The sequence below is a fragment of the Orycteropus afer genome, unplaced genomic scaffold (genome assembly GCF_000298275.1).
Source record: "Orycteropus afer afer isolate SDZICR_OR568_19922 unplaced genomic scaffold, OryAfe1.0 scaffold00023, whole genome shotgun sequence".
Classification (NCBI taxonomy): domain Eukaryota; kingdom Metazoa; phylum Chordata; class Mammalia; order Tubulidentata; family Orycteropodidae; genus Orycteropus; species Orycteropus afer.
The window spans coordinates 9,409,186-9,432,662 of NW_006921610.1; the positions used below are offsets into that span (position 1 = coordinate 9,409,186).

General features: G+C 41.3%; 1 protein-coding gene across 1 annotated transcript in view; it reads right to left on the reverse strand.

Annotated features, from left to right (window-relative positions):
* KIF5C (kinesin family member 5C) overlaps nucleotides 1–23,477 on the reverse strand; it is a 213,192-nt gene that overhangs the window by 123,409 nt on the left and 66,306 nt on the right. The window contains exon 2 of the mRNA XM_007934941.2: nucleotides 5,851–5,941. Coding sequence (XP_007933132.1) covers nucleotides 5,851–5,941 — 91 coding nt within the window. The remainder of the gene's footprint in view (nucleotides 1–5,850; nucleotides 5,942–23,477) is intronic.

Sequence of the window (23,477 nt, forward strand, 5' to 3'; positions counted from 1 at the left end):
TCCAGCGACTGTTTCAACACTGAGTATACTTTTTTTTATTTTTTAAAGCAAAATAGGCCACATAAAATCCCATTCCAACAAATTCTCCTTGGCCTCTACAATCATGTTACAATTAATCCACTGTTAACCTATCTCTATTGCTCAAGGTTGAACTGAGCTGATGTTGTCCTCTAATTCTGAATTAGAAGGTAAACTTAAAAGAGAAGGCTCTTCAAACCCAGTGTGCTCTATTTTCCTCCAAACTCTAATGTATTTATTTACTTTTTTAGTCTATGTTTTGTTTTTAATGGAGAGAAGATGCAAGGAAGGGAAGCAAAGTGAAAACAGAGCTTTTAGGGGGCTGGAACACTGAGATGCGAGAGAGCAAGGGTGCCTCCGAATGGCTGCTCCTGAACAACAGCATGAGAGAAAGACAGTGCTCAGCACTGCACTGCAGCTGAACCACCACAACCACCCCCACCCCGACTCTAAATAGCCCACAAAAAGGCACTTTCATCACGTTGAATGACAGTTCCTGGGCCCAAGGAAAGCATTTGTTTCAGTCTCTGCCATAACAGAACAACTATTTCTATATGCCATCCACGAAGTCAGCAAACCAGCTCAGGAAGACAGAACCTTTCTTTGTGATGGGGTCTGGCGTGATGTGACCTCAGCTCGCACCATGGCCAACCCACCACAAACAACACACGTCCACTGACCAATCAAGCAACCTGGAATGGTTCCACTCCAGGTGGGAAAAGCCTTCTTGTCTCCCAAGAGAGGAGGGAAGAGAGGAGTGGGATATTTGAAAATATTTTTTGCTTCTTCTTGCAGATTCAGAAGCCATGTTTTCAGCCCTAGGTTTTGTTCAGTTCTGAGTCCAGGTTTTACATGAGCAGAAGAATCAGTTCCACGGTCAGTGAAGGTGGGGGGGATATAATCAGTGTTCCTGAGGAGGCTAATTTAGTCACCTACCAACTCTCATGGTGACATGGTGGCCTGCTAATGGCACCAAGGTTTTGAGCAATAGTGGCTGATAAGTCATCCTGGCTTAGAATCCTAATGCTATCACCAGCCAACCAAACTACTCAGGTAGGCCATGACCCAAGAACGTGAAGGGAATTCCTGCTGAACACCAGGGCCCACCCAGAATGCTGGGCTCAGTCAGCCTAAAGGGCAATCACTGTGCCCAGGCGAGGGCACACTACATCTTCAGAACAGAAACCTGGAAACCCATCTCATTATCAGCAGACAGCCAGGGCCACCATGGGGCTCTGGAAGTGCAAATCTTATTCTCTCTCCTTTCCTCTTTCCCTACCCCATTCCTAACCCTGTCTTTCTGCAATGCTTGGTTAATAGGCCATATGGCCTGACAGAAAAATGCATAAATCATAATTATTATTAATGCTCATTATGGGCCCACCAGAAAAGTAGGGCCAGCGTAGCACAGAAGAATGCACACAAATCAGATGAACCTAGATTCCAGCCCCAGCCCTGCTACCCCCCTACTAACCTGGCCTAATAACTTCATCTTTCTGAGCTTCAATTTCCTCTCTGGTATAGTAGGGATAACAATGCTCACAGCTCATAAAGATGTTAAAGTTTAAAATGCAGTAACATATGTAGAGTGCCTGGAGGGTGTCTGACAGATAAAAGCAGCTAAATAAACATTATTTTTCTTAATAGTAGTATATGATAATAACATTGATTTGTTCAAATCATCCTAAACTCTTCAACGGCTCCATGCTGCCTGCAGGTCAAAGTTCATTCAATTTCCATCAAATTCCGATACACCCTAACTTTTTAAACTTCATCTCCCACCATGCCGCCCTACACCCTGTGTCTCTCTGAGTTGTCCAAACAAGTCACATAATTCATGTCTTCATGCTTTTGTTTGGCTGCTAAGACACTTGCCTGCTAACCAGACGGCTGGCGGTTCAAACCCACCAGCCACTCCTCGGAAGGAAGGTTGGGCAATCCTACTTCCGTAGTGATACTGCCTCGGAAACCCAAGGAGGGGTCGCTATGAGTCGGGGCTGACTCGACGGCACATAACAACAACAACAACAACATCCCTTTAGTCTGTTCAGCTCTGCTAGGTTCTGCAGTCCTCAGGACCCACTCTTTCAAGAAGTTTTTCTTAATTCTCCACTCTCTTACCCCACCCACCACCAGAATCAGTATTAAGTGACATTCTTCTGTGTTCCCATAGCATTTTACACACACTGCCCTTTAAAACACAGAATGCCCTATATGGGTTATAATTATGTTTGTGGCTGTTTTTCTCCTTGTCCTCGAAACTCCTTGTAGACAGTCTTAGTTATCTTGATGACTCCAGCAGCATTTACACATATTCAGTACTTAATACTCTTCAATAAATATTTTTAAAACAAAAAAGAATGAAGCTTAAAGGAACCAGAAATGGAAATAAAAAACAAGAAACCACTTCTCTAGCATCTAGATGATCCACTTCCAGTTAATTTGGAATGAAAATATGGCTTCTGTAGGATAGAACACAGCTACTGGTACTTGAGCAATAGTAACTATGGTGTTTAAGTCCTAGGTGACTTCCTATTTATTTACCATGCAGGTAAGCCACAAACCCTACAACCTCTCCTAGAAGAATTGAAGGAGAATTCTAAATGCTCTTTCAGATAAGATTTTGAAAAACACACACCAGATGGAAATGTGGGAGATGCCAAGACTCCACAATCAAATTTTTGAAATATTAAAAGCTAGCCCAGTGTAATTATAGGGAATGAAAAACCAGAGAGAGACTAAAACTATCCTGTTAAAAGCAGGCTTCATGATCCTCAAAAACATTAAGGATTTAGATAGACTTAAAAAGAAAGCTCACTGGTCCACTACATTATCATGAATCACAGAGACAATGGTGACCTTCAGAAGTCATATGATTCCATTTTTGTCCTCTAGGAAAAAAAGGACCCCATAGCACCTTTTCCTGTCCCTAATTTAAGGATCATCATAGCAAGAGATGCCTGAGCCTTACTCAGTCATGTCTTCCAAGGAGTTCTTTCCTATATATCCATGTTTTATCTTGCTGATGCAGAAACATACAGCCACTTCTCGCTGCATATTTCAAAAGTTAAATCAGTCTTCCCCATCTCTCTAATAACTTCATTTCAAGGAAGAAAAAGGTACTATTTATTACTAGCAGATAGTATGCTCTTACCATATTTATTGTACCATATCATGTCAGAGCCTAATTTTATTCTGAATGGTTTTCCTTGTGGCTCACCATATAAGTGGGTTTTAACTTATCATCAGAGTAAGATCCTATCTTCCTGAGACCTCCCTGGGACTGCCTAGTTCTGACATTTCATAATACAGAAAAATCCAAACACTGGAAGGGATCCAAACTTTGTTAGTGAATGAAGAGTCAAAGACTGTTATTGTTTGTTAACCACAGATTTTTTTTCAATGGATTTCACTCATCCTATTTCTAAGGTCAGCAGGTATATATATCTTAATGGTTCATAGGCTTAGCACCTGCGGGAATCCACTTCCGTAAAGATTTACAGCCTTGGAAACCCTATGGGTTGCTATGAGTCAGAATCGACTGGATGGCAGGGGTTGTTTTGGTTTTTTGTAGGCTTAGCACAACACATAGAAAATGCTATTTGGTTCTGATAATGTCACGTAAATCTGGTTGCTATCAAGTTGATTCTGACACATGTCGACCCCATGTGTGTCAGAGTAGGACTGTGTTCCACAGGGTTTTCCATAGATCATTTTTCAAATGTAGATTGCTTCTTCTGAAGCACCACTGGGTGGATGTGTATCATCACCCCTTTGGTTAGCAGCCAACTACATTAACCATTTGTACCACCCAGGGACTCCTCTGATAATGAAGGGGGAGGGAGAGAAAAAAGAAGAAAACACTGGTTCAGATGCGTTTGAAACCAACCAACCCCCCTACCACTGAGCTAATTCCGACTCATAGCAACCCTATAGGAGAGAGTAGATCTGTCCCTTAAGGTTTCCAAGGCTGTTAATCTTTACGGAAGTACACTGTCTCACCTTTCTCCCACAGAATGGTGGGTTCTCACTGCTCACCTTTTGGTTAGCAGCTGAATGCCTTTAATCCTGTGCCACCAGAGCTCCTCCCCAAATGTGACTAGTCTTACCGTAATGAAAATATGAAAGGGCTGGATAATAAAAGGTAAAGTGGATGAGTAAGCACAAACCAAGAAAGATAAGCTCCATCCAACAAGAGATAGAAAATACATTTTGGTAGAAAAAGAAACAAAAGAGTAAAAGCAGAGAGTAAACAAAAATTACCACCAGATACAGACCCATTCAATTAACTGAAAAAGAGCTCGTATTCAGATACATTTTCCTCTTCAGTTTTCTACAATAACCTCACTGTGAAGACATGCAAAATTAAATGTCTGCAACAGGAATGTGAATAAACATACATCTCAGCAAAGAACATTACATACTATTGCACATCTCCCACATAGGTATCCACGGCCACAATTAATCTAACAGATATACTCAGGGCTGATTTTTATGAATTTCAAATAGGCTGGCCAGCTCAGCTTCTGAAAACAAGCAGATCTAACATGACAAGGTGGTTCTTTAGGCTTTGTTTTCAGTTTTTGCTTTTTAAATCTAAAGCTACCTAGAAAGGTGGCAGCATCGAGACATTTGACAGCGCAATTGCCACAGCATTCAAATTTGAAGGTGAGGATTTGATGATGAAATGCAAAGTAGCAGGAGATGCCCCCCAGTTCTGTCCAGATGGCGAGCTCTGCAAGGCAAGTTCCAACCTGCCCCTGATTTGAAAGGGCAGGTGGAGAAATGTGAAAATTGCTTCATCTCCCTGTTGTTATTTTGACACAAATCCTCTAGGGCCAAAGCCAGTCCCAGAAAAAACGACTAATCTCAAAGGCACAAATTTAGGCTTGACACTACCTATCTGAAGGAACAAATGTCAGGATCTGGGTGAGATGCTGAAAGTAGGTTAGATGAAAGTATAATTAAGGAATGCTGAGCAGCAAGAACAGCTCAATGAACAACTGAGTTAAATGATTTTATGATGCTGTGGAAAGTTCCTAGATGCACAAGAATTTTGCACACTTAAGGTTTCTTTTTGAGAGCTACAAGTAAAGAGGACACAGATGCACAAAATAAGCCAAAAATGTATGATTAGCACATCAGAAAGAAACACTTTCTCCTTTAAAGGAAAAAAGAAATCCTGTATCTGAGTCCACTACCTGTCCGTGTGTTGTATACTGTGGCACCTTGCGTGTTGCTGTGATGCTGGAAGTTATGCCTCAGTATTTCAAATACCAGCAGGGTCACCAACAATGGGCAGATTGCAGCAGAGCTTTCAGACTAAGACAGATTAGGAAGAAAAGTCTGGTGATGTAGTTCCAAAATTGAGTCAATGAAAATAATACGGATCACAAAAGAATATTGTCCAATACAGTGTTCCAATCATAAAGATGGCGCAGAACCAGGCAGCATGATGCTCTGTTGTGCGCAGGGTCACCATGAGTCAGAGCTGACACACAGCAACTAACAACAAAACCTGCAGCAGCATTTTAAAACTATTACAGGAATAGTATGACCATAGCTTATGTGACTTTGAAGTTTCTAGGTGGCAGAATAACTCTGCCAAAAAGGTGGCAAAAGAAAGAAATCTCCTTGGATAAGAGGCATGGAGAGGTTAAATAGCTTGACTGACATCACATAAAAAAATCAGGGCCAAAGCCATAATTCAGTGTTTCCAATTAGCGGGCTTCTGCTTACAGCCAAGGCACATTGATTCCTAGGCTGCAAATATCACTTAATGTTTTCAATTACTGTGAAAGGCCCAGGAGGAAATAAAGAAACAGCACTTACCTTTGACAATTTGCTTTGCACACGCATTGTAAACCTGCTCTTGGGTCGTGTTAGGAGGTAGCACTCTGTCGAAGACATATGGCTTCCCTTGCTACAAAACAGACAAAAGAAAGAAAAGGGCTAAGAAAACATGTTAGAAGCCTAGGTTAAAAAATACACAAATATTAATAGTTCAACAATAGGCACCAGATCATTGACCCTATTCTTTAAGGCAATGCCTTATGAAGACTAGGGAATTTTTACAGCATGAATCATCCATACATTGTGTGTCCCAATGAGAATCTAAGAGCGAAAAAAAAAAAAAGCTTTTTAATTAAAAGGTTTTTTTTCTGATGAAAGATAGGCCGGTCTTTTATTCAATCATGTGGACAAATGTTTATTGAGAGCTTACACTGAGCCAGGCACAGGGCTAGATAGATGCTGACCGAATCAGAAAACAATACAGGCCCTCATGAAGCATATGATTGAGTGGGACAGAGAGCTAATAAACCAGGAAGCAAACACATAAGAAAATGCAAACAGCCTAAAATAAAATAATAGGACAGTGGAGGTGATAGAGAGGTCGAGGAATACTTTGTTGAAGAAGTAACATTTAGCTGACCTTTAAAGGATTGAGGAGTGAAGAGTGGTGGGACAGCATTCCAAGCAGAGGACCATGAAGATAACAAAGAGCCTGACATGTCCAAGATGCTGGAGTATAGGATCAGATGAGGTAGAAAGGAAATGAGAAGCCAGTTCACGCAGGGCATTTTATTCAATGAGAAGGTGACATATCAGTTTTAAGAAACTGCACTTACTAGAAAGATATTATTGCTTCATGGAGGAGGGGGTACTGTGATGATTCAGGGGTAGAATTCCCACCTTGCATACAGGAGACCTGGGTACAATTCCTGCCCAATGAACCTCATCTGCAGCCACCAATCAGTGGAGGCTTGCGTGTAGTTATTGTGCTAAACAGGTTTCAGCGGAGTTTCCAGAATAAGACAAACTAGGAAAACAGGCCTGGGAATCTACTTCTGAAAATCAGTCAGTGAAGGCCCTATGGATCACAATGGTCTGCTCCTTAACCAGTTTGTGGGAATGGTGCGGGACAGGCAATGTTTCATTCCACTGTGCAGGTCACCATGAGCTGGGGTCAACTCGATGGCAGCTACCAACAACATTGCTTTGTGGAGAAGGCAAGTGTCTCCCAAAGAATTCTATTGTTTTCTTTCGTGTATTTAAGGGGTGCCCTCAGTGGTTCTGAAATAAAGATGGTCCTCTGTACAGTACATCAGAGTGATTTTCCCAGTTGTGGGGTCTTGGGATTTGGCTCAATTCAAGAATGCAGCTGGTACAGATGAAGGGAAGCGACTCTGCCATGACCCCCAATCACTCGATGTTCAACAAAGAGTACTGAATATTTATGTGCCCAGTGTGGCACTGAGCACTAGGGGCAGGTAGTGGATAAGGCAGACACTGCCTTTTCCCTCCAAAAAACCTGCCTTAATAGCATTTCTTTCTCCACCAAGAAGAGTAGCCCTCTGCTGCCTTTTCTCATAGCCCCATCCACCCTGGCTGCCCTTCTTCTTCATCTTACCCAACTAGCAGGGGAAAAGCCAAAGAGAGGACAAAGGAGAGCCCAGAGCCTCCTCTACTCCCACCCTGCTCCTCCCATGAGCAGCCCTGGACACCAGGACCTGCACAAGAACAGTCTGACTCCTCGAAAAGATAACTGCTCACAAGGGATCCAAGGGCAAGGCTTGTTACATCCTATAACCTTCACACAAAAATAAGTACATAGCTGCTGAACTGACTTAACTCATAGAACTGGACTAGGGGGAAGGTCCTGTTCTCTGTGGGTTATGCTTGAGCTTTCTTCTTTGAAAATGAGTTTGAATCAAATAGGTAAGTAAGCTATTTCTAATTCAGTCTTAAAAAACAGAGAACTTGGGATTTTTGTTATGTCTTTTGTTTTTATGCAAAAAAGCAGAACCACAGTCATCGTGTTAAAATCATGAAAAGACCCATATAGACATTCCGATGTTTTGTTCCCAGCAAATCTCATACATTTAATGAATCAAGTATTTATCTGAATAACTAAGAGAATATTTCTTACCACAATTTCTTGCCAACTATCAACCAACTACATTCTTATTAGCTACATCTATTTATAAAATTCAACTACCTGCCAATAGGATAAAAGGTAAGAGTAAACATTTACAGAGTTTCCTTAAGTATTTGTCATCCATTGAGGTTTCTGAGAAGAAAATGCACCTTAGATTAATTTAAAACAAATTCACTACTTCTCCAAACTCAATGAGAATCACCCAGATAAACTTTTGTTTATTGATTGTTTACCGTACAATCATGTTTTGGATTCTAGAGAAAATACACTTAGTATGGGGATGATGGGAGCTAACCTATTACACTATAGTGTATGGCACACTTTAAAAGGGGGTGGGAGGAATCTCTACTCCTCATTTAAATAACATCATTAGTCAAGTGACAAACAGATTTAAAAAAAAAAAAAAAAAAATTCCATAACCTGGAATTAACAGCCAAACAGAAACTATCTTCAAGTCATTAGGCTGGATTGATATTGTGAAATGATAAAAGGTAGAAAATAAAGTGTTATGGAATCTATCTTGTCAGGACTAAATATTAACAGGTTAAATAAAGATATAAACAATTTTTGTTTCTTTTTGTTGATTGGGCTAGTTATAGGCTTTTTATCAGTAGTGAATCTTAAAATTGTAGAAGAGATTAATCAGCGTTTAGTTTCTTAATATTTTCGAAGTATTGACTTGTGACATGGACATGCCAGCTGTATGTCCAATTGTCATTTAAAAAAAAGAAGAAGATACCAATTACTCGTTGCATCTTTGGTAATGGTATGAAAATCTCACAAACTAGGTGGAGACTTGAGCAATGACTTGTGCCTCCTGAAGTCCAAGAAGAAAAGATTTTCTCCCTGTTTCTCATCCCACCAAGGCTCAGGGATTCTGTGGGCAGGTGCTAGGCCTAGCTTGCATTAGTTTTCACTGAGTTTGCAGCTACAAATACACTCTGGAAACTGCATTTTAACATGAGTGTGGCGTTCCAACACTTGCACCTAAATGATGAAGTCACATTTGCTCCTTGAAACACCTTTCTTTCAAGATCCTGGACAGAGTGGGAGAATAATGTGGAACAAAACTCAAAATTATTTAAAAAAAGAGAAAAAAAGAGGGACCAGGTTTGCTGGTCTGATGGAGCCTGGTGGAACCACTGAGACTGTGGCCCCTAGCTGCCCTTCAGGTCTGGAATTGAACCCACTCCTGTGGCTTCCAGTCAAATCAAGGACAGGCATATGAGCTGAACATTTACACTGGGTAGATGCACTCCTTGGAGAGATCAGTCATGGGAGGGTAGAAGGGCTGTGTATGCACAGGGGGACAGCTTGGGGGGTGGAAGTGCATGGGAGGGAGGGACACAAGGAAGAGGTGGCTGTGGGGAGGAGATGTTGCATTGTGGGAGATTGCAGTCAATGTTGTGAGATGGGGTATACGTGAGCTGCTATATGGAAGGTGAGTTTACTCTGTGGACTTTCACTCAAATCACAATAAAAATTAAAAAAAAAAAAAAGAAACATCTTCCTTTCAGATCGGTGTCCATTCAACCCTCAATTCATTCCAATCTCTTTAGCTCTTCCTTGTCAGTCTTTTTTGCTAATGTCTCTTACAGGCTTCCAAATGACAGTATTTCCAGGCCCCAGAACTCAGCCACCTCTCTGTCTACACTCGACCCTAGTGTAACTTAAATAAACATTTCAAGCCTCATCTCTCGCCTAAGTTTCAGATTCATATACTCAATCATCTACTAGACATTCCACTTGGATGTCCATTAACCATCTCAAATTTCACTGCCCAAAAGAACTGTTGATTTCCACCGTAAAAACCACACCCCAGCAAGACCTACATATCTGAATAAGAAAGTCTCCACCCAATTAACCATGACTCAGATTCAGTCTGTCATGTAGATTCTGTATCCAAAATATATCCCAAATTCAATCATTTTGTACCATCTATACCATATAACTTTGGGAGCTCTGGTAGCATAGTGGCTAAAGCACTTGACTGCTAACCAGAAGGCTGGCGGTTCAAACCCACCAGTCACCCCTCGGAAGGAAGGTTGGGCAATCCTACTTCCGTAGTGATACTGCCTCAGAAACCCAAGGAGGGGTCGCTATGAGTCGGGGCCGACTCGACGGCACATAACAACAACAACAATACCATATAACTTTAGTCCATGCTACCACCATCTCTCACCCGGACAGCAATACAGCCTTCATTTTTGCTCCTAACAATACAATATCTACTTAGCAGCAGAGTTAGCTTTCTAAATTGTAAATCAGACGATATCCCTTTGTTTAAAGCCTTCCAGTGGCTCCTATTATACTTAGACTAGACCCTCTCTGACTTCATCTCTCTGCATTCTTCTCTCTCTCACTACAGTGTAACCCACCTGGATTTCCTTCAGTACCATGAACATGCCATGTTCATTCCCCTAGTCACAGTCTTTGCTTTTAATTCTCCATTCCACTCAGAAATCTCTCACTATAGATCATTATCTGGCTTAACATCCTTCAGATCACAACTCAAATTTCTCCTCTTTTGAGGGTTTCTGTAATCCTAATTAAAACAGCCCACCCCTACCCATGGCATCACTATCACATCACTCTATTTGGTTTTCTCCTAAGCAGTATCCTCAATCAATCAAATGGAGTACTACAATAAAAGCATTTAATTAACTAACACAGAAGTCACCTTTACCCCTAACTGTAACTAACTGTATATAGGCAACTCTGCTGCAATTTGTGGAGGGAATCTGGAGTGGACTCACACGCTCCACATACGTAACTACCGCACATGACATCTACCCAGGTTTGTCATGAAACCTCCATGTAATAGAGCTGTGCTAATTGTATAAAAGCAGAATAACTAAAATTAATAACTTACCAGGATCATGTACAGAAAACAACAGCAGATGGCTCTTACACTTTACAGTTAAAAAAAAAAATCAAACCATCAGAATTCTATCAACTTGAGAGCCAAGTATCTGAACCATATGGCCTGTCTATTAATATATTTGACCTGTTACCCAACTACTGTTCCCCAGCCTGGAAGGAATATTACTCTAGGAGACAGAGGAAAGCAAAAGATGGTTTAAAAGATAGGCATCATGGAAGTCAGAAGGGAGCTGTTGCATTTTGATAAATTGTCATTAGACAAAGTATATGTGAACTGCTGTATGGAAAGTGAATTTGCTCTGTAAATTTTCATTCAAATCACAATTTTAAAAAAAAATCTATTATGCTAAGAAAAGATAATCAAGAAGTAACCTAATAATATCTAAAACCAACCAAGAATTGTGACAAAAGGTTGCCAATGATTTATCATTTTTCTTCTATCTTTACCAAGAAAGAAAAAATAGGAAAAAGGAAAAAAAGTTTCAAACTTACTCTGTGAAATTATCTTCAGATGTTGAGGGGTATTTAGAAGGGAAACTGATTAATAAGAACAATCATCAACTCTTTTTCACTGGATCATCTCTGATCCAGGTGCTTATGTGAATTCCTTCCTGAAAGTACAGGTGATGATGAGCTCTTTCAGACCACCCTTGCACCAATGTCCATTAACAGTTTCACCAACTACTATAATCTAGACACTTTCATAATCTATCTAAAAGCAAAACAAAACAAACAATTGCCATTTAAGTCAATTCTGACTTAGGACAACACCATGTTTATCAGAGTAGAACTGTACTACATATGTTTTCTTTTTAAAAAATACTTATTTTGTTGTTTTTGTTGAGAATGTATACAGCAAAACAAAGACCAGTTCAACAGTTTCTACATGTGTAATTTAGTGACATTAATTGCATTCTTGGAGTTGTGTAACCATTCTCACCTTCCTTTTCTGAGTTGTTCCTCTCTCAGTAAGATAAACTCACAGCCTCCAAAGGTTCCTATCTAGTCTTTCAAGTTGCTCTTGTCACTTTGATCTGATATGGATACTTCTTAAAAGATCATAATGCCCAAGGCAGACCTTTTTTATTAGTTAAGCTAAACTACTGTTTGGTTTTAAGAAGACTTCAGGGGATATTTTTGGTTTAAGGTTTAAAGATTATCAGGGCAATAGTTTCAGGGATTCATCCAATCAACCTTTATGGCTCCAGGAAATCTAGAGTCCATGGGAATTTGCAACTCTGTTCTGCAATTCCCCCCTTTTTGATCAGTATTCTTTTATGGACTCTTAGATCAAAATGTTCAGTAATGGTAGATAGGCACAATCCAGTTCTGGTCTCATGGCAAAGGAGGCAGTTGTTAATGGAGGCAATTAGCTGCACATTCCATATCTTTCTTCTATTCCTGATGCTCTTTCTTCCTCTGTTGCTCCAGGCATATAGAGATTTTAATGGATTTTAACAGAAAGAGATTTAATGGATTTTAACAGAAAGAGATCCAATGGATCTATTGACTCAGGACCAGAGTACTAGGAGACACCAGACTCAATTGGCACAACAGAATACATAAAAATTTTGTTCCTCAAACTACATTGATGAGTAGCAACTGAGGTCTTAAAAGCTTTCAAGCGGCCAGCTAAGATGCAGCTAATGGTCTCCTATCATCAGAAGTGAAGAAGAGTGCAAAAAAACCAAGGGCATTTAGAAGCAATCAGCCCCAGGACATGATGGACCTCGAGACCAGAACTAGATGGTGCCTGGCTACCAATGTCAAACACTCAGGAAAGGGTCAAAACTGGAGATCTTGGATAGAGTGGGAGGAAAAAACGTCAAACAAAATCCAAAACCACAATAATGACCAGGATTATTGGTCAGATGGAGTCTGGTGGACCCCCAATACTATGGTCCTGGGATATATTTTGGGCCTGGAATAAAACTTACTCCCAAGGGCTGGCTCTCAGCCCAATAGTAAACAAGATCTACATGCAGACCACTCAACCCAGGATGATGCACCCACATACTCTATGGAGATGCATCCCTTGGAGCAATAGACCATGGGGCACCAGAGGGGCAACATTCACATGGAGGAAATGCAGGACACACAGGAGTGCATAACTATGAGGAGCATGGGGGACGGGGGGGACCCTATGCACTACATAAAGAACTAGGAAATACAAAAGAAGTACCTTAAACCACCAAACCAAGAAACCATGATGATTTTGGTTATACATAAACAGGCTTAGGAGCTTTTTTTTTGGGGGGGGGGCGGAGTTTGTTGTTGTAAATACATCTGTCACACAACTTTTGCCAATTCAACTTTCTACAGGTGTACAACTTATTTAAAGTAATTAAAATAATCAGTTATGCAAGCCTACCAACCCATAATCAATGCAATATTTCCCACACCACTGTTGTTGTTCTGTGCTGTCGAGTCCGACCCGACTCATAGCAACCCCTCCTTGGGTTTCCAAGGCAGTATCACTACGGAAGTAGATTGCCCCACCTTCCTTCCGAGGAGTGGCTGGTGGGTTTGAACCGCCAGCCTTCTGGTTAGCAGTCAAGTGCTTTAGGCACTACGCTACCAAAGCTCCCTCCAACACCATTTAGCCCCTTCCTTTCTCCCCTTATGTTGTCAGAAGAGACCAGTCCCTGGAGAAGGATACCAGGCTTGCTAAAGTGGAGGGACAGAGAAAAATTGGAAACTCTCAATAGGATGGATTGACATGGTGGCTGTGACGATGAGCTTGAGCACAGTAAAGACTGTGAGGATGGTGCAGGAACAGACAATGTTTCCTTCTTTTGTACTCAGTGTCACCATGAGTTGGAGTTAACTCCATGGCACCTAACAACAATAACAACATGGTAGTTCTATTTTTAGTTTTTTGAGAAACTGCCACACTGTTTTCCACAACAGCTGTGCCATTTTACGTTCCCATCAGCAGTGCTAAGGGTTCCAATTTCCCCACACCTTTGTCAACATTTAGATAAAGGATCTACTGCAGTGTCTGTCTTATAGAAGACAATCAAAATATGGTTAGTGCTATTATTCTGTAATAATAATTTGCACTTGTATTGCAAACTTCATACCCCTTAAAGGAAGTGGCCCCTTACCACCAGAGCTCCTTACAAGAAGGGATACTAAGTGATGATTGCCCATGATGTACTAGATCAGACATTGGCATTCTGCTGCCCTTACAATATCCAAGTGCCAAACCACATCTGTCTCCTCCAGGCCCTAGGTCTACACCTGAGCTCAACTTCCTGGAGCATGGAGGCCATTTTAATTTCCAAAGTTCCCCAGAAAATGCACTCTATTGCAAGGCCTTCCTCTGTACCCATTAAAATTAAAATCTTAATGTTCATTCATAAAGCCTGTTTAAGAAATGTACATCTGACCCAAGCCATAGTCTCTTCAATCACCTCTTATGCATGCAAAAGCTGGACAACAAAAACATAAGATAGATAATGTTGGGCTATGGGAGGGAAGAAAGGGAACTCATATTCATTGTGTCTCCACAGTATGTCAGACATATATATCACTGACCATTCTTGGCCCCCATCTCCAAGAATTTACCAGTCATTCCATTGCGCTGTCTCTTTATCCCTCTTTGTCTCATCACCCACCTTCCATTTATCCAAGGCAGACTGCAAAATCCTAAAGTGTATGTTGGAGCAAAGCATCCCATAGCTGGCAGTGACCATCCGCTCATTCCCCACCACTGTTAGACCCAGTCCCAGCCCACCAACCCTCAAATGTAGCCCTACCAGGAGACCTGATCTCTCCATCACCTAAGCCCTCCACACTAGCTCCAAGTTCCACTCCACTGCCTGCCCCCACCTACCATTCAAGCTGGGATGACTCTGGGTTTGGGATGTAAATGTTTAGCCCCATCCCCCACTCCAAGCTGGCTCTGTGCCCCAAGGAAGGAGGCTGGTGCCAGGCCTAGAAAAAGCCAGACTGCTCCCAGGAGAGTCTGCAATGAAACAGACATCCACAAAGAAGTGCCTAGCTTCTAATGGAGTTGCCAAGGCAATGCCAACCACTTCACATTTTGAGAATGAACAAAAGAAACACACAAGAATGAATCACGTAAGCCTTCTTCTTGCAGAAAACCAGGCCAGAAATCTTTCCTTTCTGCCAAAATGTCCGCTGCATGGACTTAAAGCCTGTGTCAAGATCACAAACAGCTATGAAAAAACCCTCTGAGAAAGCAAACTGCCTAAGTGATAATGAAGAAATCTAGAATTATTGTTTGGTTAACGGGTAAAATGAAGACAGAAGTTTTACTTCTGGGAAAAAGAAGAGAATCTGTGTTTCAAAAATAAGGCTCTTATTTGTGTGTGATTTTCATTTCACATCCAAATGCAATGAACTCCACTCACCCACCTCTTTAACTGTACCATAAACTACCACACCACAGAGAGGGAGTAGTAGAAAGAGTCTGAAAAAGTGGTTCTAGTCCAGGAACTCATTCATTACTCCTGTACTTTGTGCCTTTGAATAACGTACCTATATTTCTGGGCCCTCTTCCTCACTATGAAATGAGGGACTGGATCTTTCTGGCTCTAACACACATACCATAATAATTAGCAGCACAGGGCCTCTGGAATTTTCCCCATAAGAATGGCTTCTGCCTCAATCACTTATAGTACAAGTTTGGTGCTCTGTGTACTTAGAGCCATGAATAAAAATTACTGTTATGTATATACATAAAACAGATCAGTATTTGGCCATGAAAAGATTGAAGTACAGATTTGGATGGATTTCAAAAATATCAGCTAAGAGTAAAGCTAGACATAAAAGGACACACATTGTAGAATTTCATTCATATGAAATTTACCACAAGAGGTAAATCTATAGACAGAAAGCAGATTAGGGTTTGCCAGGAGCTGGGAGGAGATGGGGAGTAGGGAGTGACTACTTAATAGGTACAAGTTTTCCTTTTGGGGCTGTGAAAACGTTTTAGAACTAGATAAAGAAAATGGCTGCACAACATTGTGAAACATCCTTGAGTTTTACACTTTAAAATGGTTAATTTTATTATGTGAATTTTACCTCAATTAAAAAAAAAAAAAACTTTACAAAAATTTCTGCTGTTTAGTAGTTCCTCAAAAAGTTAAGCACAGAACTACCATATGAACCAGGAATTCCACTCTTAGATAAACACTCCAAAGAAATGACAGCAGGAATGCAGCCGAAACCTGCACACCAATGTCCCCTGCAGCACTGTTGACCACAGCCAAAAGGTGAAAACAACTGAAATGTCCAGCAACAAATGATGGATAAACAAAATGTGGTATATACCTAGAATATACACACAGGGTATATATAAAGAGAAATGAAGCCCTGATACATGCTGCAACATGGCTGAACCTTGAAAACTTCATGCTAAGTACAATAACTAACAAACAAACAAGAAACCTCCTGCTGTCAAGTCACTTCCAACTCATAGCAACAGTATAGGGCAAGACTGCAAATCTTTATGGAAGTAGGTAAAATAAGTCAGTCACAAAAGGGCAAATATTATATGATCCCACTTATATGAAATATCTAGAATAGGCAAATGTATAAAGACCCAAGGGGGAAAAATGCTGCCATAGTTATTTCAGCAGATGTGGTTTTCTGCAAAGTAAATTCTGAAAATCAAACCTTCCTCATTGAAGAGATGAAAAAGCAGTTTCACTGAAGGGCGAATGTAGGATCAATTTTGCCAGATGGAAGACAGCAAAACAACTCTCACCCTTATCTTGAGCACATCACCCTGGTAACTAACTGCTTCCTGGTGCAGCTCTGCACAACCCAGTCAGACTGTCATTCTTCAAACCTCTCCCCAGTTACAGTGAAGCTCACAGTGGCAACTCTGACATGGAAACGACATGGCAACACATGCAAAGTTCTTTTCTCTTCAATTAAAATATAAAATATAAAAGCTTTTGCCCAGATCCTTACCGTAAAAGCACTTAACTAAGTATGGAGCATAGAGAGACTTCTGATAAACATGTACTGCAAATACTGACAGCCATGACTTCATTCTTCATAACTGTAATTATCATGTATGGGATGGCAACTGTACTTTTATACTACGTCCAGGTTCCTCATCTCCATTTGTTCCTCATGATTTTGGAGGTGGGGCAGGAGTATTGGCTTCGCTTTCTGAGAAAGGAAAGTAACCACCAAGGCCATGTGGAAGTCAATTTCAGCTGAGGATCCAGGATTTCTAGTTCCCACCCAAGCCCTCTTTTCCTAATACCATATTGCATCTTGTAATTTTTCCTTCAAGAACATCTTTAACCCCCAACTACAGATTTTCTAAGAATGCTATGCATTTGAATTTAGAACAAATATAATATAACCAAGAGTGCAATGGCTTGCTACTAGATAAATAATTGCATCAACTACAGAAATACAAATGTCCCATAAAAAAGAATAATTATATCAAACAAAAACGGAGACAGTCATTAAATTCAGTCTAGCAATGTTATGATTATTGTCTAAGTTACAACTCCCATCCAACAGACTAGCACTCTCAAAGGAGACTGCAGGATGCAAACTCAAAATAGGTTTTCAACTAAGTCTAGAAGCAATGGGATCAAACATGGGCTGAAAAGGCTCATGCAAACAACTCCAGTGAGATTCTAGAAGCAAAGTTTGACCCATAGGAGCAGGGGTGGATCACCCAATTGGCAGATGAAGTTCTTATTTAAGGCACCAAAGCAGATTTTTAGAAAAACTTAATGTTGCTAAATTTGTCCCAATTGTGTAATCAGAAAATCTAAAAGATGCTATTTTAACTGTAACTGACACCTAAGCTCTGTATCTTTTAGAAGATTTTTAATTTTTCTTGAAAGACAGGACACCATATTTTTCAGTGCTAAGGTCCTCGGAAGGAGCTCTGGTAGCGTAGTGCCTAAGGGACTTCACTGCTAACTAGAAGGCTGTCTGTTCAAACCCACCAGCCACTCCTCAGAAGGAAGGTTGGGCAATCTACTTCAGTAGTGATATCACCTCGGAAACCCAAGGAGGGGTCGCTATGAGTTGGGTCCTATTCAATGGCACATAACAACAACAACAACAAAGTCCTCGGAAGGAAGATGGGGCAATCTACTTCTGTAGTGATACTGCCTCGGAAACCCAAGGAGGGGTCGCTATGAGTCGGGTCCGACTCGACAGCACATAACAACAACAACACAACAAGGTACTAGAGTACTGGATGGCCACACACAAAGGTGGAAGATCAGAGCAAAATCTCTCAAACTTCCTCTACCTGTTCTTTCTGGCATGAAGTCCCACCATTTGAACCATTAATGAGTTAGACAATAAAAGAAGACTATGGGAGCTCTGGTAGCATAGTGCCTAAGGCACTTGACTGCTAACCAGAAGGCTGGAGGTTTAAACCCACCAACCACTCCTTGGAAGGAAGATGGAGCAATCTACTTCCATAGTGATACTGCCTCTGCAACCCAAAGAGAGGTTGCTATGAATCAGGTCCAACTTGATGGCACATAACAACAACAACATGGTACCAGAAGGCTAACTATTAGAATATAGCCCTTTAGCCATCAGGAGCAGCAATTAGTTTATCAGATTCACTAGTTAACAGAAAGGAGAGAAATCAAGTGTTCATTCCTGAGCGAACGATGAATCATAAGTATGTCCCAGGCCAAGGAGAACAGACCAGGGTGATGAGGCAGAAAGCACCAAAGACAAATGACATCCCTTCCCAACCACAGTAGCTGGGCAGCAGATAGTTGTTCGAACTATTATTCCAAGTAGCTTTTGCTCAGTTATCTAGTGTACACACAGATTCAGTTACCAGAAGGTCTGCTTGTTGGTAGCTTCTCCCTTGAGAAGAGAGACCTATCTTCATTAATTCTCATCCCAGTTTCCTTTCAGTATCTCCTGCACAGTCTTTTTTCTTTTGACAAATAAACCTGCTTATGTTTCCTTATTCTATTAATTTTTTTTCTTTGTCTGTCCTTCCTCAAACTATTGCCCTATCTCTACCCTCTTTCTCTACCAGATTTCTTGAAAGGTTTGTCTTCTCTTGCCTCCACTTCTATGCTTCTCCACCCCACATCCTGTCATCTAATGTTTGCTCTCATTCAACTTCTTTCTTAGAAGGCTCTTTGGCCTCATAATTGTCAACTCTAACACCCTTTAATAGCCTGTAGCATTCTCAAAATTTACAAACCATTTAGAGCTGTGCACCAACACAAACTTGCTGAAACTTTCATCTTCTCTCATCCTAGAACCTTCACTCTCCTGTTTAGCCTCTTTCCTCTTTTGATTCCTCCTTCTCTTCCTCTGTCAGCAGTTATCTTTCCACCCAACTCCAAACATAAGAATTCCCCCAAGCTTTCTCATCAGAACTCTTCCCTTCTCTTCTTCACCATCTTCTTCCACAGAGGAACTCAAATACTCTGTAGCTCCAGCCATAAGCTGTGTGCTGAGATGTGACAGTTAAGGTTGTGTGTCAACTTGGCTGGACCATGATTTTAAGTGGTTTAAGCAGTTGTAGTATAATCACCTCCATGATGATATATACTATGAGCAGTCAATCAGTTGAAAGGGAGTTTCCTCAGGGGTGTGGTTTGCTTCCAATATACATCTAGATGCCCTGGGAAAACTCTCAGGCTTTCTACTGGATCTTGGTCCTGCACCTAGCTCATCATCTTTGGTTCTTGTAGCTGAACCAGTGGCCTGCCATATTGCCTGCCAATTTTGGGATTGTTGCCTTCCAGGCTGGGCAATCTACTTCTGTAGTGATACCACCTCAGAAACCCAAGGAGGGGTTGCTATGAGTCGGGGCCAACTCCACAGCACACAACAACAACAAGGCTATGAGTCAACAATCTGCCACTTTACTTGCCAATCTTGGATTTGTTGTCTGCTGTTTTGGTTACCTAGTGCCACTCTGACAGCAATATACCACAAATGGGAAGGCTTGAACAAACAGGAGTTTATTCTCTCACAATTTGGAGGCTTTAAGTCTGAGTTCAAAGTGCCAGGCTCTAGGGGTTAGGTGAAAGCCCCTCAACCTCAGGCTTCAGCTCTGCCTCCTGCTCCCGGCCCACTGGAGCTAGAGGCTTTTCTTCACTCAGACAGCTGCTGGCTGCTGAGCCTGACAAGCCCAAGGTTGACAAGTAAAAAGCCACAGTCCCAATGTTACCAAACCAGTGGCAGGCCATTAATTCAAGTCTACTGAAAGTCCCAAGGTCGGCAGAGCATGGCAGCCTGCTGAACAATGACATGGTTACATGTAGGGTTCAAGCGTACCATAAGCTAGAAACCATTTCCCAAGCCTTCTTCTCATGTACAGGAACTAGACTACATTCATAAAGCAGCTACTCAGCTGCTCACAGTAGATTCCACTATGGAGTTGATTACCAGTCTCATCATGGGGAATACTACATCCAGCTGCCCAGATACTCAACCAGGCCCAGCCAAGTTGACACACAAACTTAACTACCACATCTGTCAAAGCCAGCAACCTGCTATACTGCCTACCAGTCTTGGGTTTGTCAGCCCCTGCAGCTGCATGAGACAGGAAAAGCCTCCAGCTTCACATTTGACCCACGAACTTGGGACTTGACAGCCTCTACAACCATGTGAGCCACTTCCCTGAGTTAAATTTCTATCTATCTATCTATCTATCTATCTTTCACTAGTTTTACTTTGCTAGAGAACCCAGCGTAAGGCAAGACGGCTCACAAAAGTCCATCTCTAACCCTGAGCCCCAAACTCACATTACCAACTGCCTAAATTAAACCTCCAACTATATATATCCCAGTACCCTAATGCTCTATATTAAAAAGGGAGCTCACTGCCTTCTTTCTCCTCCTTTGCCTCCCCTTCTACCTCTTTATACCACTGACCCCAGGCATTTAGACTGAAAAGCTCAAAGCTATCTCACCCACAATTGTCCCTCACCACCATCTTACCACCATCACCCAGTCAGTTGCCATGGAATGTTTGTTCATTTCTTTTGTTCTTGTTTTGCATTTTAACTACTCTTATTAGTTTTTCTGCTTTTAAGTGGCAAAATACTTATAACAAAAGTTCACCATTTTTACGTGTACAACTCAGTGACATCAATTATAGTTCATCATGCTGTGCTACAGTCACCACTACCAATTTCCAAAAGTTTTATATCACCCCAAGCAGAAACCCAGTACCCCTTCAGCAATGACTCCCACTATTCCCTTCCCCCAGTTTCTGGTAACCACTAATAAACTTTGATGATACATTTGCCCATTCCATCCACATTACCTTTTTCCCAGACTTGTGCAAAAGCCTTCTAAATGGTCCTTGTCTCTCCTGCCTCCAGTGTATTCTACATCTTTTACCAAACCTACTTACTTTTGGCCCATCTCCTGAAAAATGGCACTACACAACTTGCTAGGAGGCCCTACTGTATAAAAGCCCCCAGTTAGACAGCTTCCACATACAGGACTGATGAATCCATGTAGGTGGGCCCTTCCGAAGCCAATATTCCAACAAAGTGCTCACAGCTTTCCTGCATCCACCTCACTGCTCTAATCATCTACTCAGATTGGAACACCATCTATCTCAATACTTTCACCTTGTTATCTGTCAAAATGCTATCTGTTCTAAAACAAACAGATATATGTACAGCCAACTATTGGTCTCTCCTTGTATGGAGCAGAGAAGGCTGAAGAAAATCAAAGATGCAAGCAAACAATTAGTCCTAAGGACCAATGGACCATGCAAACCCCAGCTTCCACAACCCTGAGACCAGAAGAACTAGATGGTGCCCAGCTGTTCTGGTTACCTAGTACCACTCTGACAAGAATATACCACAAATAGGAAGGCCTTAACAAACAGGAGTTTATTCTTACAATTTGGAGGCTTTTAGTCCAAGTTCAAAGTGCCAGGCTCTAGGGGCTGGGTGAAAGCCCCTCAACCTTGGGTTCCAGCTCTGCCTCCTACTCCCAGCCCACTGGAACTAGAGGCATTTCTTCACTCAGACAGCTGCTAGCTGCTGAGGCTGAGAAGCCCCAAGGTTGACAAGTAAAAAGGCACAGTCCCGATGTTACCAAACCACACAGCAGGCCATTTACTTAAGTCCATTGTAAGTCTCAAGGTTGGCAGAGCATAGCAGGCTGCTGAGCAACAACACAGCTACATGCAGGGTCCAAGTGTGCCACAGACTAGAGACCATTTTCAAAGCTTCTCCTTATATACAGGAAGCAGACCACATACCCAAAGGCAGCTACTCTGCTGCTCACAGTAGATTCTACCATGGAGTTGATTACCAGTCTCATCATGGGGAATACTACATCCAGCTGCCCAGCCACTCAACCAGGCCTAGCCAAGTTGACACACAATCATAACCACCACACCAGCTACCACTGCTCTGAAAAGGATCGCAATAGGAGGTCCTGGATAGCGTGGGAGAAAAATGTAGAACAAAACTAAAAATCATTAAAAAAAAAAAAAAAAAAATGACTAAGATTACTAGTCTCATAGAGACAGGGGGAAACCCTGAGACTATGGCCCTTAGACACTTTTCAAGCCTAGAACTGAACTCATCCTCATGGCTCAACTTTCAGCCAAACAAAAGACAAGTCTATAAGATGAACACGAGAGGTGTGCACACCTTATAACAATCAACCATATGAGATTAAAAGGGCAGCATTTGCCCAGGGATAAAGCTCAGAAAACAGGAAGGGAGAGGAAAGGAGGATGAATGGAAACACAGAGAGGAAATGGAAAGAGTGTTGTTACATTGTGGGAACTGCAATCAGTATTACAAAATAAAACGTGTGTGAATTGTCAGTGGAAAACAAATCTGCTCTTTAAACAATCACAACAAAAAGTTGAAGAAATAAAAAAGATATGTATACACCAAGGTTCATTGTAGCACTGTTCACAACAGTCAAAGGTGGAAACAACCTAAATGTCGATCAGAAGATGAATGGATAAACAAAATATGGTACTTACATAGATGCAATGGAATATTACTCAGTCATAAAGAGAAACAAAGTCCTGATACATGCTATAGCATGGATGAACCTTGAAAACATTATACTGAGTAAAATCAGTCAGTTGTACGAGGACTAGTATTGTGTAACCTCATTTAAATGAAAAACCTAGAATGGGCAAGGTATAAAGGCTGAAGTTGATTAGCGGATACCAGGGGTGGGTAGGAGGCAGGCGGAAAGGGGATAGAAAATCTGGAAACAGATGATGGTCAACCAACACAATGAACATAATGTCAGTGAACTGTATATGCGAAGAATGTTGATATGGCAAATGTTTTGTTACGTATGCATTTATCACAATTTTTTTAATGTGCTACTTGTCCTTTAAGACTTATACAAAATGCTATCAGTTCCAAAATAAAGCCTTTTCTTAAGCCTCCCAAATTATTATCGTCCCCTCCCCCTTTTTTCTCTCTTTCTCTCCTTCTTTGAACTTTCACATTACTTTGGTATTTTCTTACGAGGGAGCTGATCACAAACTTCTCCAGATTACAATCATGTGGAGCCCATGTCAGGAAAAGAAAACAGGACCTAGTGTCAGAGTTTGAAGGGAAAGAGAACTAACCTTTTTTGAGTAACTTCCTTGTGTTTCACCTGTTTTCACAATAACTCTCTAATATAACTATCATGCTTCA